A 20,382-nucleotide genomic window follows, 5' to 3' on the forward strand; every position below is an offset into this window, starting at 1 on the left:
AAGGTGTCAGTGGGGCTGGTCTCTTCTCAGCAGTAAGGGAAGGATCCCTTCGAGGCCTCTCAAGCTGGTTTGTAGATGTCCATCTTCTCCCTGTGTGTCTGTGTCCAAATTGCCCCTTTTTATAAAGACAGCAGTCATATTACATCTGGACCCACCCCAGAAACCACATTTTAACTTAATCTTGATTGCCTCTATAAAGATCCTATCTCCAAATAAGGTCACATTTTGCTGTACAAGGGATTAGGACTTCAACATATAAATTTTAGGAGGATGCGATTCAGCCCATAACAGATGCTTATAATGAACTAAAAGTAACAGTAAGGAAAACTTACACTTAACTTTTAAGTGGCTTTGTCAGTAAATTCCAGTATCATAGTAACACAACTCTAACATCCATTTATTTCAGTAAATTCACTTAAGTGGTTTTCTTACAGTGGTTATGTTGGTTTGGATAAGGATAAAAGACAATGACTTCCTGTAACAATTTGGCTTACTTCTTCATTACACATATTCAAATCTCAATCTGAGATCATTCCAAGATTTTTTGGTTGTGGGGGTATGTGTGTTTTCTCTATCTTAGCTATAGGACAGGTATTTGATGTCATTTAAGAAGTAGAGATTTACTACACAGGTAATTTCTCTTCTGCTTTAACGCCTTGAAGAAAAAAATGAGATGATGTATTTTCATTGTCAAAAACATTGTAAGATAATGGGCATATATCTGGATGCTAAGAATGAATGAATGCATAAATGAAGTTGAGAGGGGTTAGGGTGGCAGGGTGGGGGTCGGGGGAGAGAGAGATAGTAAGAGGAAAGAGGCCTGCATTGTGGAGGTGAGACCTTTCTTTGGAAATACAAATTTTAATGATCCATTTCTCCTGGAAGCATCAACCACAAAAGGTTAAATGGAATTCTTTTTTGTTAATTGGTTCTTTGGCTTGTCTCAAACACTCATTTCTGTCACTTATTCATGTCCAAATGTAAATCTTTTAAGTATTGTCAGTGTATTTTTTCCTTTTTTTTGAAGTGAATCTAAAGCACTTTAGATAGTCTTATTAAGGTTTTAAGAATGTTTTTGAGTGATTCACAGTAATTTAAATCCTTCTACTGAAATCTGAGATGTTGCTAAATTTCAGCCTGTAATTTTCTTCCTTTGCTAGACATTGAAGCATATTTTTATGACACCACACTAGATCTTATTGTAATTGTGAGACGTTGTAAATTCATGCAGATCTTTCCCATTTTACAAAAGGATGTCTTTTAAGCAGAAGAAATAGAATGCTAAATTATGTAGCAGTTCGAAGGGGTGAGTTGTGGTAAGTTAAGGGGGTAACTACAAAGAATGCCAAAGCACATGGTTGTCTTCCATGTCAGTGAAACTTAAAGTACATTTGCCCAGCAAATTAAAAATTTCAGCTTAAAAAAATACTGTAGGTTTCCCCTGCTATTTGAAAGTAAAGTGTTCCTGTGAAACCTTTTGAAAGTCGAAATGGCATAAAGTGAAGAAGCAATGACCATTAATCTATGTGGAAATAATATCTGAGCATTCCCAGACAGAAAAAAATAACCTCTTTTAGGCTTTTCTGATGCCTTCGGATGCATTTTGCTAATGGATACACAAAATAAATCAAGAGAAAGCACAGATGCTCGCAGACACAATTTAAAGCTTTTGGTGGCATCATACTGAGATGCTGAGAGTAGTTCCTGGGGAAGGAACTTGGTGGGGCCACTCTTGCTGCTGGGGGTGCACACTGCCTCCATAGTGGCTCTGCAAAACAAATGTAGCAGGTCGAAAATGTTCCACACTCTTTTCACTTTTAGCTTTTTCTCATAAAAGAGAAAATCCTTAGGATTTCTTTCAGTTAGCAAAACAGGTATTAATTTATGTCTTTCCTAAAAGTGAAGTGACGTAACACAAACTTTCAAAAAGTGGGGGATACCTGTATTTATATGAAATGGTTACTGAGAGAGACCTTTGTACATGCTCATTGCACATTGATTTGGAACTTCTAAATTCTGTTTTTAATGGCTGCTTAGTATTCCATTGTGTTAGTATCTCATAATTCATTGTGACAATCCCATTATCATGTGATCCCTGACATTTAAATATTTCCTATTTGACTATGCAGTTTTGGTGAGTTAAGAAAAAAAGTAAATGGTAATCCAAGGTCTTCTGCTAGAATGGCCCTAGATAACTCTTAACTTATTGTAATAGTCCTTTCTGTCTCTGAACACATTATGTATAGTGTTAGCTCTGACAATTTTAATATTTCTTCTCAAAATAATATGTTAATAATATGTTTGTTTTAGAGTATTTAAGGATATACAAAAACTCACATAGGAAAATATTAAACTCAGTAGCAATCCTAACACCTGGCATAACTTCTGTTAACTTCTTTTTGTGCAGCTTCTGTTTGTATGTGTGTGCACATTGTGAGTGTGCTCACTCCCCCTTGCCTTCCTCATCTTCTGTGTCTCTTTTTCTCTCCTACCCTCTGGTTCCCCCATTATACACTCACATAAACAACCATACACACATTAGAATCAGGGGTATACAGATTTTATAATCTTAATAATGTACTGTGAGTATTTTTTCCAAGTTACTATACATTCTTCCAAAATATTAGTTTTAATCACTTTATTATATTCTGTCATAGAGACAGATTTTATTGTGTCCTATCCTAGAGATGCACTATAGCTTATTTCACTGAATTTTTGTTGCAAAACATTTGTTGTATCTATGTTTTTATGTGTCTGATTAACATGCCTGTAAGTTGTTTCCTGTTCCTTGGTCTAACTCATGCCTAGATGTATTTCCTTTCACAAATTATTTTGTAATCACAGTTACCTTCTTAACATAAACATCATTGTTCATCTTGTTTCTTCAATGAGCGTGACTTGCCCTAATACTTTTGTATTATTTAATTGAAGGATCACCCAAATGCTGTATTATATAGTTCATATAAGTACATTTCTGGGAGGGACCTTGAGAACAGTGCTCTGGATATTATTGCTACTTCAAAAGCATTTAAGTTGATTGATTTTGAGGGAAAAAGAAGTCAATGTTATGATTTCAGACTTTTGTGATTCATAGTACTATTAAAAAGTAACTTTTGTTAGAATATCAGGTCTTTGCAACATCTTACTGTATTAATGAATTTGGAAGGTATTATTTTAGCCTCTGAGGTGAGAGAGATTTTGGAGATTTTAAAGTCCACTCCTTAATTTAACCTAGAAAGGCTGAATTAATCATTCAAGGTTATCTACTTAGTGGAAACAGAACTAGATCCCAGTTTTTCACCTCCTATGTAATTATTTTTTCATTCAGGACTGGCCAACTCTTGCTAAACTAAGATAGATTTTGCTGCAGAATTAATCTCTAGGTGTGTCAGTTAACTTTAGTTTTTGCATAACAGCAGACAAAACTTTTTATTCTATCATCTATATCCTTGCTTTTGGAGAAAAAAAAGGTATCTAAAAGAGAAAGTATAGAGTTGGAGAACAAGTCATTACTACCACTGGAAAAATAACTTGTCATTTTGATAGTGTTAGTTTTATCTTTGGGTGTGAACGAAGCATGACTGTATTTAAAGTTTATTGCATCTTATACTTTTGTTTCACTTTTAATTTTAAAAATAACATGTAGACCTTCTTTCCTAGTCATTTAAAAACAAACTACTGAAGATACCTGAGGAGATGACAAGTGTGTCCAAGGAATTGACCAGTGGGATTGGTGCTTGAGGAGGGATCGAACATGGTTGGGAATGAGAATGAGGCGTCCTTGGCCTACGTGGGCAGGGCTGAGGAGGCAGCTGACATGGTCTGGATATTGAGCACATGTAGGGGATTGAATTTATAAGTAAATATATTCAAGATAATGGGAATCAGGCTTTTCTTTGTCGGAGAAAAGAGTTACAAATATGGAAAAGGGGGAAGGCTGGAATAAGCCATGTGGTGTAAAATTATAATTGGATGTATCAGTGTGTACTCATGGTATTCAAAATCTCTTTATATCTCTGTATTTATCTAGATCCAGGTGTGTGTGTGTGTGTGTATACACATATATATGTATTCATGTCTATCATACATATGTTTCTTAGTATTTATATCTTGGTTTCTAAATTCTAATGTCTAAATGGAACCAAAGCTGCTTGGAGGAATGTCTGATTTCATGGCTGGGCCAGGAAAAATATAAGATAAACTGAAACATTTTGTTATGCTGAAAAGTAAAGTGCTCATGGAGTAGGGAAGATATAGCAAAAATACCCAGGTGCCAGCTTTAAGGTGCCACTAGTCAGGTGTAGGACACATAGAATATCAAAATAAATTATGATATTAATTGATTGTGACCCACTGAGTAAAATAGGAATCTGCAAGTCTACACACATTTGATTAATTAACTAAATAAATACTTTTCATCCTCCTTAATAGGAAACCTGATACCAAAATTGAGAAGTAAAAAAAGCAATATGTATGTTGTTTTGAAATAAGGACTATAACAAGAATAAAAAACAGCTAATAGAATTTGCTTCTGAGGAGAGTATGAACTGGTAATAGCAGTGCTAGAGGAGGGAAGCTGCTTTTTTATTTTTGTTTTCTTTTAAGCCTTGCAGAATGATTTAATTTTTGAAAACTATAAATAAACTTATTTGGACATAATTTAAAGCTTGGACAAAAGTTGCAATTTCACTTAGAACCTAGGTTTTCCAATCACTACTCCACAACTTTTGCTCTCTCTGTTCTAAGTTGGTTAAATTGAAGACATGATGTTTTATTACTCCCAAAGAGGCCTATGTGTCTTTTTTGGAAACAAGGACACTCTCCTACATCATCACAGTTGTAAATATACAAATCAGGAAGTTGACACTGATGGAATACTACATTGTAATCCACAGAGCCTTTCAAACTTCTTCAGTTGTCCGTAGTATACTTTAGAGGGAAAAGTCAAATGTTCTCCCCCATTGGTAGAGTCCAGTTCAGGATCATGTGTCACAGTTAGCTCTTTGTCTCTTTAGTCTTCTTCAGTCTCCAACAGTTTGTCATCTTCCTTTTTCCATCAGGGTACTGGCATTTTTGAAACTGTTTTATAGGCAATGTCCTTCCCCTCAAACATATACATATACCTTCTTCCCATCATTTAATAAAATTTTATCACCGTTTTAAGTTAAAATTGGGATTAAACCAGTTTATTTTTGGTTTAACAAAAATCAGGTATCCTATAACAGGTAAGCCATATAACTGAATTAGGATTGCGTTTTCATTCCTGTACACCTTTTCTTTTCTTGAGAGTACATCATTCATTCATTCATTCATTCATTCTGTCTTTGTTTATCCTTCCCTTTCTCCCTCTCTCGCTTTCTCTCCCTCTTGGCTCTTTTTGCGCCAATCATATTTCATCTACAAAATCTAACAGCACACTTCTGCCCATTACGTTTGAATATATTAGATATTTTGCCTCTTTCCTTTCTCCTTCTTTCCTTTCTCCCTTTCCTCTCTATCTTTCCCTCCTTCCTTTGCTCACTCCCCTTTCTTTCTTGCCTTCTATCCCTCCTTCCCTCTTCATCTTCCTGCCTCCCTAGAGGCTCTGTCCTCCTCGTCTAGTCTGTCAATCTGAAACATTCTTCAACTACCATCCAAAGAATTTCCTTTAATCTTCTTTTCTGTTAACTCTCCTGTTTTTAAGATTTGATTCCTTCTTTCTTGGAATATGCCCTTATTTTGGAAAAGTAAAGAAGTTTCCAAATAATGGGTACATAAGAAGTCAGTTTTTGAAATCTTTCCTATCTGAAATGACTTTATTCAACCTGTATACTTCAATTACAATTTGTCTGGCTATATAGGATTCTAGGTAAAAAATATTTTCCTCTCCAAATTTTGAAGATACTGCCATTTTCAAAGTTAACATTTAGCAGTCTGAAGCCATCAATCTGGAAACATTTCTGTTCAAAGGAAATTTTCTTTCTTCATTTTCTGGAATTCCTTTTATTTTGGCATTTTTTGCTTGGATCCTTTAAATTTTTAAAAATTTTTTCTTAAGATATTATTGATATACACTTTTATAAAGGTTTCACATGAAAAAACAATAAGGTTACTACATTTACCTATATTATCAATTCCCCACCCATATACCCCATTGCAGTAACTGCCCATCAGTGTAGTAAGATACCACAGATTCACTGTTTGTCTTCTCTGTGCTACACTCTTTTCCCTGTGACCTCCCCATACCATGTGTAGTACACATAATAACCCTCAATTCCCTTCTTCCTCCCTCCCTACCCGTCCTCCCATACTCCTCCCCTTTGGTAACCACTAGTCCCTTCTTGGAGTCTGTGAGTCTGCTGCTATTTTGTTCCTTCAGTTTTGCTTCATTGTTATACTCTACAAATGAGAGAAATCATTTGGCACTTGTCTTTCTCCACCTGGCTTATTTCACTGAGCATAATATTCTCCAGCTCCATGTTGTTGCAAATGGTAGAATTTGTTACTTTCTTATGGCTGAATAGTATTCCATTGTGTATATGTACCACAACTTCTTTATCCATTCATCTACTGTTGGACACTTAGGTTGCTTCCATTTCTTGGCTATTGTAAGTAATGCTGCAGTAAACATAGGGGTGCATATGTCTTTTTTGAATCTGAGAAGTTGTATTCTTTGGGTAAATTCCAAGGAGTGGGATTCCCGGGTCAAATCGTATTTCTATTTTTAGGTTATCAAGGAACGTCCATATTGCTTTCCACAGTGGTTGAACTAGCTTACATTCCCACCAACAGTGTAGGAGGGATCCCCATTCTCTGCATCCTCACCAGCATTTGTTGTTCTTAGTCTTTTCGATGTTGGTCATCCTTACTGGTGTGAGGTGATATCTCATTGTGGTTTTAATTTGCATTTCCCTGATGATTAGTGATGTGGAGCATCTTTTCATGTGTCTATTGGCCATCTGAATTTCTTCTTTGGAGAATTGTCTCTTCATATCCTCTGCCCATTTTTAAATCGGGTTGTTTGCTTTTTGGGTGTTGAGGCATGTGAGTTCTTTATATATATAATTTTGGATGTTGACCCCTTATTGGATATGTCATTTACAAATATATTCTCCCTTACTGTAGGATGCCTTTTTGTTGTGTTGATGGTGTCCTTTGCCGTACGGAAACTTTTTAGTTTGTTGTAGTCCCATGTGTTCATTTTTGCTCTTGTTTCCCTTGCCCAAGGAGATGCATTCAGGAAAAAGTTGCTCATGCTTATATTCAAGAGATTTTTGCCTATGTTGTCTTCTAAGAGTTTTATGGTTTCATGACTTACATTCAGGTCTTTGATCCATTTTGAGTTTACTTTTGTGTATGGGGTTAAACAATAATTCAGTTTCATTCTCTTGCATGTAGCTGTCCAGTTTTGCCAACACCAGTTGTTGAAGAGGCTGTCATTTTCCTATTGTATGTCCATGGCTCCTTTATCGTATATTAACTGACCATATATGGTTGGGTTTGTATCAGGGCTCTCTAGTCTTTTCCATTGGTCTATGGTTCTGTTCTTGTGCCAGTATCAAATTGTCTTGATTTTGTGGCTTTGTAGTAGAGCTTGAAGTTGGTGAGCATAATCCCCCAAGCTTTATTCTTCCTTATCAGGATTCCTTTGCCTATTTGGGGTCTTCTGTGATTCCATATGAATTTTAGAATGATTTGCTCTTGTTCATTGAACAGTGCTGTTGGTATTTTGATAGGAATTGCACTGAATCTATAGGTTGCTTTAGGCAGGATGGCCATTTTCACAATATAAATGCTTCCTATCCATGAGCATGGGATGTGTTTCCATTTATTAGTATCTTCTTTAATTTCTCTCATGAGTGTATTGTAGTTTTCAGAGTATAGGTCTTTCACTTCCTTGGTTAGGTTTATTCCTAGGTATTTTATTCTTTTTGATGCAACTGTGAATGGAATTGTTTTACTGATTTCTCTCTCTGCTAATTCATTGTTAGTGTATAGGAATGCAACAGATTTCTGTGTATTAATTTTGTATCCTGCAACTTTGCTGAATTCAGATATTAGATCTAGTAGTTTTGGAGTGGATTCTTTTGGGTTTTTTATGTACAATGTCATGTCATCTGCAAACAGGCACAGTTAATCTTCTTCCTTGCCAATCTGGATGCCTTTTATTTCTTTGTGTTGCCTGATTGCCATGGCTAGGACCTCCAGTACTATGTTGAATAGAAGTGGGGAGAGTGGGCATCCTTGTCTTGTTCCTGATCTTAAAGGAAAACTTTCAGCTTCTCGCTGTTCAGTATGATGTTGGCTGTGGGTTTGTCATATATGGCCTTTATTATGTTGAGGTACTTGCCCTCTATGCCCATTTTGTTGAGAGTTTTTATCATGAATGGATGTTGAATTTTGTTGAATACCTTTTCAGCATTGATGGAGATGACTATGTGGTTTTTGTCCTTTCTGTTGATGTGGTGGATGATGTTGATGGATTTTTTAATGTACCATCCTTGTATCCCCGGCATAAATCCCACTTGATCATGATGGATGATCTTTTTGATGTATTTTTGAATATGGTTTGCTAATATTTTTTTGAGTATTTTTGCATCTACATTCATCAGGGATATTGGTCTGTAATTTTCTTTTTTTGTGGTATCTTTGCCTGGTTTTTGTATTAGAGTGATGCTGGCCTCATAGAATGAGTTTGGAAGTATTCCCTCTAATTCTACTCTTTGGAAAACTTTAAGGAGGATGGGTATTAGGTCTTCACTAAATGTTTGATAAAATGCAGCAGTGGAGCCATCTGGTCCAGGAGTTTTGTTCTTAGGTAGTTTTTGATTACCAATTCAATTTCATCGCTGGTAATCGGTCTGTTCAAATTTTCTGTTTCTTTCTGGGTCAGCCTTGGAAGGTTGTAATTTTCTAGAAAGTTATCCATTTCTTCTAGGTTATCCAGTTTGTTAGCATATAATTTTTCATAGTATTCTCCAATAATTCTTTCTATTTCTGTGGTTTCCACAGTGCTTTTTCCTTTCTCATTTCTGTTTCTGTTTATGTGTGTAGACTGTTTTTTTCTTGATAAGTCTGGCTTTGGCTTCATCTATTTTGTTTATTTTCTCAAAGAACTAGCTCTTGCTTTCATTGATTCTTTCTATTGTTTTATTCTTCTCAATTTTTATTTCTGCTCTAATCTTTATTATGTCCCTCCTTCTACAGACTTTGGGCCTCATTTGTTCTTTTTCTAGTTTCGTTAATTGTGAGTTTCATGCGTTCATACGGTATTTTTTTCTTTTTGATGTAGGCCTGTATTGCAATGTACTTTCCTCTTAGCATGGCCTTTGCTGCGTCCCACTGATTTTGCGGTGTTGAATTATTATTGTTATTTATCTCCATATATTGCTTGATCTCTGTTTTTATTTGGTCATTGATCCATTGGTCATTTAGGAACATGGAAGTCTCCATGTGTTTGTGGGATTTTTCATTTTCTTTGCGTAATTTATTTCTAGTTTCATACCTTTGTGGTCTGAGAGACTGGTTGGTACAATTTCAATCTTTTTGACTTTACCAAGGCACTTTTTGTGGACTAGTATATGATCTGTTCTTGAAAATGTTTCATGTGCACTTAAGAAGAATGTTTATTCTGCTGTTTTTGGGTGTAGAGTTCTGTAGATGTCTGTTAGGTCCAGCTTTTCTAATGTGTTGTTCAGTGCCACTGCCTCCTTACTTATTTTCTGGTTAATCTGTCCTTCAGAGTGAGTGGAGTGTTGAAGTCTTCCTTGAATTAATGCATTGCATTCTGTTTCCTCTTTTAATTCTGTTAGTATTTGTTTCACATATGTAGGTGCTCCTGTGTTGGGTGCATAGATATTTATAATGGTTATATCTTCTTGTTGGATTGACCCCTATATCATTATGTAATGTCCTTCTTTATCTCTTGTTACTTTCTTTGTTTTGAAGGCTTTTTGTCTGATACAAGTACTGGAACTCCTGCTTTTTTCTCCCTATTAGTTGCATGAAATATCTTTTTTCCATCCCTTTGCTTTTAGTCTGTGTATGTTCTCGCATTTAAAGTGAGTCTTTTGTAGGCAGCATATAGATGGCTCTTGTTTTTTTATCTGTTGAGTGACTTTATGTCTTTTGATTGGTGCATTCAGTCCATTTACATTTAGGATGATTATCGATTGGTATGTACTTATTGCCGTTGCAGACTTTAGATTCGTGGTTACCAAAGGTTCAAGGTTAACTTCCTTATTATCTAAGAGTCTAACTTAACACAGTATGCTATTACAAACACAATCGTAAGGTTCTTTTTTTCTTCTCCTTTTTCTTCCTCCTCCATTCTTTATATATTAGGTATCATATTCTGTACTCTTTGTCTATCCCTTGATTGACTTTTGGGATAGTTGATTTAATTTTTTATTTGCCTAGTGATTAACTGTTCTACTTTCTTTACTGTGGTTTTATTACCTCTGGTGACAGCTGTTTATCCTTAGGAGCACTTCCATCTAAAGCAGTCTCTCCAAAATAAACTGTAGAGACAGTTTGTGGGAGGTAAATTCTCTCAGCTTTTGCTTATGTGGAAATTGTTTAATCCCTACTTCAAATTTAAATGATAATCTTGCCCGATAAAGTAATCTTAGTTCGAAGCTCTTCTGCTTCATTGTATTAAATACATCATGCCACTCCCTTCTGGCCTGTAAGGTTTCTGCTGAGAAGTCTGATGATAGCCTGATGGGCTTTCCTTTGTATGTTATCTTATTTCTCTCTGGCTGCTTTTAATAGTCTGTCCTTATCCTTGATCTTTGCTATTTTAATACTGTATGTCTTGGTGTTGTCTTCCTTGGGTTCCTTGTGTTCGGAGATCTGTGCAGCTCCATGGCCTGAGAGACTATCTCCTTCCCCAGATTAAGGAAGTTTTCAGCAATTACCTCCTCAAAGACACTTTCTATCCCTTTTTCTCTCTTCTTCTTCTTCTGGTACCCCTATTATATAAATATTTTTCCTCTTGGATTGGTCCCACAGTTCTCTCAATATTCTTTCATTCTTAGAGATCCTTTTTTCTCTCCTTGCCTCAACTTCTGTGTTGTCCTCCTCTCTGATTTTTCTTTCATTTATCATCTCCACCGTATCTAATCAGTACCCTCCATTGTGCTCTTCAATGATTGGATCTCTGACTGGAATTCATTCCTGAGTTCTTGTATATTTTTCTGTATCTCCATGAGCATGTTAATTATTTTTATTTTGAAATCCCTGTCAGGAAAATTCATGAGGTTGATTTCATTTGAATATTTCTCGGGTGTTGTATTCATAATGTTACTTTGAGCCAGGTTTCTTTAGTGTTTCATATTTGTATATGGCACCCTCTAGTGCCCAGATGCTCTACTCTCTGGAGCTGCTGCTCAGCCCCTGAAGTAATCTCAGGGTTCTCAGGGGAGCAGTGTTGGTGCCTGAGGGAGGAAAGAGCTGTTTCCTGCTTCCCAGCTGCTATTCCTGCCTCCACTGCCAGAATCAGAGGGCCGACCACACAGGTTTAAGTCTCTATGCTTTGCAATTGTAGTTGCTGTAGATGGGGCTTCCCTCTGGCTGGCCTAATGTCAGGGTAGGGTTTGCTGGTTTGTGAGCCACGTGGGGCTGGCCACGAGAAAGGCATAGTAGACTTCATATCACAGAGGGGGTCCTTTGAGCTGTGCAGCCAGCCAGGAAACTGGAGCACTGGAAGAGCAAGAAAGTTCCCAACCTGCTTGGCAAAGTGCACCAAGACAATTTTGCTTACCTGTCCTTTCTCCTGAGCAGTAAGTTCTGTGGAATCCTTGCCCCTTTAGCAGCCCTCTTGCTGTTAGGAAGTCTCTCAGAGTGCCCGCCTTTCTTTTGTCCCAGAGTAAGTGGGTGGCTGGAATCTCAGTCTCTCCAGGTATTCTGCCTGTCTCAGCTTTCCAATCCCCTAATCATGAGAGTACCATGAAAACACCATGAAATGTAGGTTTATGCTCCCTGGCAGATCTCCAGAGTTAGGTGTTCAGCAGTCCCAGGCCTCCACGCCCACCCCGCTCTGTTTCTCTTCCTCCCGCCAGTGAGCTGGGGTGGGGGAAGGGATTGGGCCCTGCCGGGCCGCAGCTTTGGTACATTACCCTGTTCTGTGAGGTTTATTCTTTTCTCCAGATGTACGCAGTTTGGCACAGCCCTCTTTCCTGTTGCTCTTTCAGGATTAGTCATATCAATTATATTTTTGTATTATATGTGGTTTTAGGAGAAAGCCTCTGTCTCACCTCTCATCCCTTCATCTTTAGTCCATCTATATTGGATCCTTTAAGTTTTTAAAACTAGTTTTCTCTCTTTTTTTCTACATTTTATTCTTTTGGTTTTTCTTGGGTTCAATTTTTCAAATGTCCTGGCCAATTTTTATCCTATTCTCATATTTCAATTTTCATGCCCTTCTTTTTTATTGTTGGTTTTCTGTATTCTCTGGATTTTTTTTTAATATTATAAACCTCTGCACATGGATTTCATATCATTCTTATCCCTAATGATTTCATATGTTTTGTAAGCATTCTATTCTCTTTTCTGCCTGCTTCTTGTATTTTCTTTGTGAATCTTAATTTTTTACATCAAAGCTTTCCACATATTTATGAGTTTGGTGTTTCCTACACCAGCTAATAGGAAGCTAAGTAGACATTCGGCCTTCATGGTAGGGGCTTCATTGATGTTATGTAAAGACCTGGCCAATTCTTTAAGGGACTATAATGGTCAGATTTCTCTTGGGAATGGTCAGCTAAGAGAGGAAATCTCCAGCCTCTATATGGGGTTTTCCCCTAGCTACCAACATTTTTGGGGCCAAATTAGGGACAAGAACTGGTCATCGTCACATCTAGTATTTAGGAGTTGCCCTTGATATCTGTGTGGTCCTAGGGCCTCTTCCTACATCCTGCCTGGTACCCTGGAGTTTAGACACTCCAGAAAGGAAATTAACACGTTTTTTTCAAATTGGGAAGGAAAAGTCACCTGATCGCATAGAGTAGGTGAAGGAATCTAAGGTTCTATCTTTTGTTTTATTAGCTTTTCACCCAGTCCTCCAGGTTTAGCTCTACCAGTATTCCAGGTCCACACATTCTGCTATTGCCAATTCTTGAGTTTCTGTGGGATTCTCATAAGGTCATAAATGTGCCTTCTCTTTCTTGGTTTACCCTTCTCTCCTAGGTTTATTTCCCAGCTTTCTTGGCACTGCTACTTCCATTACTACTTGACAATCAGATTTCCAGTTTCTAAAAAGTAGCTGACTTTCTTTGTGTAGTCCTTTCTTTTTACCTTGAGGCCTTATGCCTTTTTGTCATGTCTTTGTTTCTTTATTGTCATTTTCAAAGTGAGATTTTAAAAGAAGCAGAGATAAAAATACATGCTTTGAGTCCAGTTATCCTTTTGTTCTTGACATATTTCATTAATATATATGTGGTATCTAAGAACAAGAGGATTTTAGCTTTTTTTTTCCTATGGATGCTCATTTTTTAATGTTTTTATTCCTTAGGATGCCTCATTGATGGACATGAATTCCTTTAGTCCTGTGATGCCAACATCCCCTTTATCAATGATAAACCAAGTCAAGTTTGAAGATGAGCCAGATTTGAAAGATCTCTTCATCACAGTTGATGAACCTGAAAGCCATGTTACTACAATTGAAACTTTCATTACTTACAGGATTATTACCAAGGTAAATACTTAATGAACAACTGCTTAAATAAAATTGTTCTCTTTGAACTTTTGGAAGTGCTTTTTATTCACTGTAACTCTTAACATTAGAGATTCTTAGCTGAGGTGACATATTTTCTGACCATTTTTGGGTAAGACATTGCATCTTAACTGCCCTTCACTTGTTCTGTGAAATCAGTGATATTCAAAAGAACTTGAATAATAATCACCAATCTTTTAGTAGTTGTGATTCTTTTTTTTAATATATGTTTTATTTTTTATTAAGATACATTGATAGATGCTCTTATGAAGGTTTCACATAAAAAACAATGTGGTTACTACATTCACTCATATTATTGAGCCCCCTTGCCCATACCCCACTTCAGTCACTGTCCATCAGTATAGTAAGATACCACAGAGTCACTACTTATCTTCTCTGTGCTACACTGTCTTCCCTCTTCCCCATAACCCCCCACACACCATGTGTACTAATCATAATAACCCTCAATCCCCTTCTCCCTCCCTCCCGACCCACTCTCCCACACCCCTCTCCATTGGTAACCACTAGTCCCTTCTTGGAGTTTGTGAGTCTGCTACTATTTTGTTCCTTCAGTTTTTCTTCATCGTTATACTCCACAAATGAGGGAAATCATTTGGTATTTGTCTTTCTCCGCGTGCCTTATTTCACTGAGCATAATACCCTCTAGCTCCATCCATGCTGTTGCAAATGGTAGGATTTGTTTCTTTCTTATGGCTAAATAGTATTCCATTGTGTATATGTACTATAACTTCTTTATCCATTCATCTACTGATGAACACTTAGGTTGCTTCCATTTCTTGGCTATTGTAAATAATGCTGCAGTAAACATAGGGGTGCATATGTCTTTCTGAATCGTAGTTATTTTCTTTGGGTAAATTCCTAGGAGTGTAATTCCCAGGTCCAATGGTATTTCTATTTTTAGTTTTATGAGGAACCTCCATATTGCTTTACACAATGGTTGAACTAGTTTACATTCCCACCAGCAGGGTAGGAGGGTTCCTCTTTCTCCACATCATCACCAGCATTTGTTGTTCCTAGTCTTTTTTATATTGGTCATCCTAACTGGTGTGAGGTGATATCTCATTGTGGTTTTAATTTGCATTTTCCTGATATTTAGTGATGTGGAGCATCTTTTCATGTGCCTGTTGGCTATCTGAATTTCTTCTTTGGAGAAGTGTCTGTTCATGTCCTCTGCCCATTTTTCAATAGGGTTATTTGCTCTTTGGGTGTTGAAGCATGTGAGTTCTTTATATATTTTGGATGTTAACCCCTTGTTGGATATGTCATTTACACATATATTCTCCCATACCGTAGGATGCCTTTTTGTTCTGTTGATGGTGTTCTTTGCTGTACAGAAGCTTTTTAGCTTGATGTACTCCCATTTGTTCATTTTTGCTTTTGTTTCCCTTGCCCAAGGAGATGTGCTCAGGAAAAAAGTTGCTCATGTTTATATTCAAGAGATTTTTGCCTATGTTTTCTTCTAAGAGTTTTATGGAGTAGTTGTGATTCTTAAAATTGGAACATTTCCAGTTTTTAGGTTAAAAAATTATAAAGAAGTATCTTTGGATCAGAAGGGCCCCAGTTTGTTAATAAAGAAAACAACTAGTTAGAACTTAGTATTTTAGATTCCCATTTCTTCTGAAGATCACAAAAAGTAATTTCATTTGTTTTCCAAATAAGAACAAGTGATCACTATATTTTATATATGAGATACTGTGACGCATCCAATAATTCAAGGACAGAGTAGATCTAGAACCCCAGCCTCCTTAATCCTGGTACAGGGCTCTGCAAAAAAGACAGTTGACCTCTGCCAAAATAAATCAATGTCCTTTATGTAATGTCAGCCTTTAAGAATTCTATTTACAGGTTATATTTTGTTTATTAAGCCTCACTATCTCGTTTGTAGTATGTCTCTTTTGTAACTGAAAAGGTTTTGGATCTTCTTCTTATAATCACTTCCTCCAGTGCAGTCTCTACACTGTGGTTCGTTATGTTTCATAAAAACGTATACATCTAATTGCCGATTAAAGATGGCGGCGTGAGAGGAGAGACAGAGGCTTCTTCCTAAAACTGGATACAATTAGAAAATTTAATTGGCACAACTAATCCTGAGAGAGCAACAGGAAAGAGGACGGTGTCAGACTGCACACACCTGGAGAAAAGAGCAGACCTCAGCAAATGGGGTAACGTACCAGAGCTGTGGCTCCCTGGGACCCGAGCCCCTCCCCCACCCCAGCTCACCGGCGGGAGGAAGACAAACGGAGCAGGGAGGGAGTGGAAGGCTTGGGACTGCTGAATACCTAGCTCCAGAGATCTGCGCTGGAAGCACAAACCTACATTTCATGGTGCTTTCATGAGACTCGCATGACTACCGGGTTGGAAAGTTAATACAGGCAGAGTTCCTGGGGAGACTGGGATTCTGGCTGCTTGGGGAAAGCAGGGATCCATATCTGGCTGCTCTGGAACAGAAACTTATACCTGTGTGCCCGGCCCACTGGCTCAGGCAGCGGAGACAGGCACAGGAGTCAGGAGGCGGGGAACAGCTCTTTCCTACCCCCAGTACTGCTCCCCTGCGACCCCCGACATTGCTTCAGGGGCTGAGCAGCTCCAGAATAGAGCTTCTGGACACTAGAGGGCACCATATACAAACATGAAACGCCAAAGGAACCTTGTCCAGAGTAAAATTGTTAATACAACTCCCAAGAAAGATTTAAATGATATGGACCTCGTGACTCTTCCTGAAAGATAAAAATCATCAACATCCTAATGGAGGTAAGGAAAACATCCAAAAACTCAGGAATGAATTCAGGTCAGAGATCCAGTCATTAAAGAACACGATGGAGGGTATTAAAAGCAGGTTGGATATGGTGGAGGAGACAATAAATGAAATAGAAACTAGAGAAGAGGAATACAAAGAAGCTGAGCCACAGAGAGAAAAAAGGATCTCTAAAAATGAAAGAATATTGAGAGAACTGTGTGACCAATCCAAGCGGAACAATATTCGCATTATAGGGATACCAGAAGAAGAAGAGAGAGAAAAAGGGATAGAAAGTGTCTTTGAGGAGGTAATTGCTGAAAACTTCCCCAATCTGTGGAAGGAGATAGCCTCTCAGGCCATGGAGATCCACAGATCCCCCTACACAAGGGACCCAAGGAATATAACACCAAGACACATAGTAATTAAAATGGGAAAGATCAAGGATAAGGACAGACTCTTAAAAGTAGCCAGAGGCAGAAATAAGATCACATACAAAGGAAAGCCCATCAGACCAACAACAGACTTCTCAGCAGAAAACTTAACAGGCCGGAAGGGAGTGGCATGATGTATTTAATGCCATGAAGCAGAAGGGCCTGGAACCAAGATTACTTTATCCGGCGAGATTATCATTTAAATATGAAGAACGGATTAAACAATTTCCAGATAAGCAAAAGCTGAGAGAGTTCACCTCCCACAAACCATCTCTGCAGTCTATTTTGGAGGGACTGCTATAGAAGGAAGTATTCCTAGGGTTGGATAGCTGTCACCAGAGGTAGTAAAATCATGGTAGGGAGGGTGGAGCAGCTGATTGTGAGGGAAATGCAAAATTAAATTGACTATCCCCAAAGCCAATCAAGGGATAGAGAAAAAGTATAGAATCTGATACCTAATATATAAAGAATGAAGGAGGAAGAAAAAGGAGGAGAAATAGAAAAGAACCTTTAGATTGTGTTTGTAACAGCATACTAAGTGAGTTAAGTTAGACTCTTAGATAGTAAGGAAAGTAACCTGGAACCTTTGGTAACCACTAATCTAAAGCCTGAAATGGCAGTAAGTACATACCTATCAATAATCACCCTAAATGTAAATGGACTGAATGCACCAATCAAAAGATATAGAGTCACTGAATGGATTAAAAAACAAGACCCATCTATATGCTGCTTACAAGAGACTCACCTTAAACCCAAAGACATGCACAGACTAAAAGTCAAGGGATGGGAAAAGATATTTCATGCAAACAATAGGGAGAAAAAAGCAGGAGTTGCAGTACTAGTATCAGACAAAATAGACCTCAAAACAAAGTAACAAGAGATAAAGAAGGACATTACATAATGATAAAGGGCTCAGTCCAACAAGAGGATATAACCATTATAAAGATATATGCACCCAACACAGGAGCACCAGCATATGTGAAACAAATACTAACAGAACTAAAGGAGGAAATAGACTGCAATGCATTCATTTTAGGAGACTTCAACACACCATTCACTCCAAAGGACAGATCCACCAGAGAGAAAATAAGTAAGGACACAGAGGCACTGAACAACACACTAGAACAGATGGACCTAATAGACATCTATAGAACTCTACACCCAAAAGCAACAGGATACACATTCTTCTCAAGTGCACATGGAACATTCTCCAGAATAGACCACATACTAGGCCACAAAGAGAGCCTCAGTAAATTCCAAAAGATTGAAATTCTACCAACCAACTTTTCAGACCACAGAGGTATAAAACTAGAAATAAATTGTACAAAGAAAGCAAAAAGGCTCACAAACACATGGAGGCTTAACAACATGCTTCTAAATAGTCAATGGATCAATGACCAAATTAAAATGGAGATCCAGCAATGTATGGAAATAAATGACAAAAACAACACAAAGCCCCAACTTCTGTGGGATGTAGTGAAAGCAGTCTTAAGAGGAACAGCGATCCAGGCATATTTAAAGAAGGAAGAACAAACCCATGATGAATAGGCTAACATCACAGTTATCAAAATTGGAAAAAGAAGAACAAATGAGGCCTAAAGTCAGCAGAAGGAGGGACATAATAAAGATCAGAGAAGAAATAAACAAAATTGAGAAGAATAAAACAATAGAAAAAATCAATGAAACCAAGAGCTGGTTCTTTGAGAAAATAAACAAAAAAGATAAGCCTCTAGCCAGACTTATTACGAGAAAAAGAGAATCAACACACATCAACAGAATCAGAAATGAGAAAGGAAACATCACGATGGACCCAACAGAAGTATAAAGAATTATTAGAGTCTACTATGAAAACCTATATGCTAAGAAGCTGGAAAACCTAGAAGAAATGGACAATTTCCTTGAAAAATACAACTTTCCAAGACTGACCAAGGAAGAAACACAAAATCTAAACAAACCAATTACCAGCAAAGAAATTGAAGCGGTAATCAAAAAACTACTCAAGAAAAAAACCCCTGGGCCGGATGGATTTACCTCGGAATTTTATCAGACATACAGAGAAGATATAATACCCATTCTCCTTAAAGTTTTCCAAAAAATAGAAGAGGAGGGAATACTCCCAAACTCATTCTATGAAGTCAACATCACCCTAATACCAAAACCAGGCAAAGACCCCACCAAAAAAGAAAACTACAGGCCAATATCCCTGATGAATGTAGATGCAAAAATACTCAACAAAATATTAGCAAACCGAATTCAAAAATTCATTGAAAGGATCATACACCATGACCAAGTGGGATTCATGCCAGGGATGCAAGGATGGTACAATATTCGAAAATCCATCAACATCAGCCAGCACCACAACAAAAAGAAGGACAAAAACCACATGATCATCTCCATAGATGCTGAAAAATCATTCGACAAAATTCAACATCCATTCATGATAAAAACTCTCAGCAAAATGGGTATAGAGGGCAAGTACCTCAACATAAAAAAGGCCATATATGATAAACCCACAGCCAACATCATACTTAATAGCGAGAAGCTGAAAGCTTTTCCTCTGAGATCGGGAACAGGACAGGGATGCCCACTCTCCCCACTGTTATTTAACCTAGTACTGGACGTCCTAGCCACAGCAATCAGACAAAACAAAATACAAGGAATCCAGATTGGTGAAGAAGAAGTTAAACTGTCACTATTTGCAGATGACATGATATTGTACATAAAAACCCTAAAGACTCCACACCAAAACTACTAGAAGTGATATCGGAATACAGCAAAGTTGCAGGATACAAAATTAACACACAGAAATCTGTGGCTTTCCTATACACTAACAGTGAGCCAATAGAAAGAGAAATCAGGAAAACAATTCCATTCACAATTGCATCTAAAAGAATAAAATACCTAGGAATAAACCTAACCAAAGAAGTGAAAGACCTATACCCTGAAAACTATAAGACACTCTTAAGAGAAGTTAAAGAGGACACTAACAAATGGAAACTCATCCCATGCTCTTGGCTAGGAAGAATTAATTTCGTCAAAATGGCCATCCTGCCCAAAGCAATATACAGATTTGATGCAATCCCTATCAAATTACCAACAACATTCTTCAACAAACTGGAACAAATAGTTCAAAAATTCATATGGAAACAGCAAAGACCCCGAATAGCCAAAGCAATCCTGAGAAAGAAGAATGAAGTGGCGGGGATCACACTCCCCAACTTCAAACTCTACTACAAAGCCATAGTAATCAAGACAATTTGGTACTGGCACAAGAACAGAGCCACAGACCAGTGGAACAGATTAGAGACTCCAGACATTAACCCAAACATATATGGTCAATTAATATTTGATAAAGGAGCCATGGACATACAATGGGGAAATGACAGTCTCTTCAACAGGTGGTGCTGGCAGAACTGGACAGCTACATGTAAGAGAATGAAACTGGATCACTGTCTAACCCCATACACAAAAGTAAATTCAAAATGGATCAAAGACCTGAATGT

The 20,382-nt window shown here is 37.5% G+C and overlaps 1 protein-coding gene across 3 annotated transcripts in view; it reads left to right on the forward strand.

Moving 5' to 3' along the window:
• The window catches only part of SNX7 (sorting nexin 7), a 109,131-nt gene that overhangs the window by 13,705 nt on the left and 75,044 nt on the right, over positions 1-20,382 (forward strand). For 2 of the 3 annotated variants that reach the window (XM_057500456.1, XM_036883836.2), the window contains exon 2: positions 13,490-13,672. In XM_057500456.1, coding sequence (XP_057356439.1) covers positions 13,490-13,672 — 183 coding nt within the window. Of the gene's footprint in view, positions 1-46; positions 68-13,489; positions 13,673-20,382 lie in introns of those variants that run through there. The other variant, XM_057500455.1, reaches the window with a different exon arrangement.

Source organism: Manis pentadactyla, chromosome 4, assembly GCF_030020395.1.
Source record: "Manis pentadactyla isolate mManPen7 chromosome 4, mManPen7.hap1, whole genome shotgun sequence".
Taxonomy (NCBI): domain Eukaryota; kingdom Metazoa; phylum Chordata; class Mammalia; order Pholidota; family Manidae; genus Manis; species Manis pentadactyla.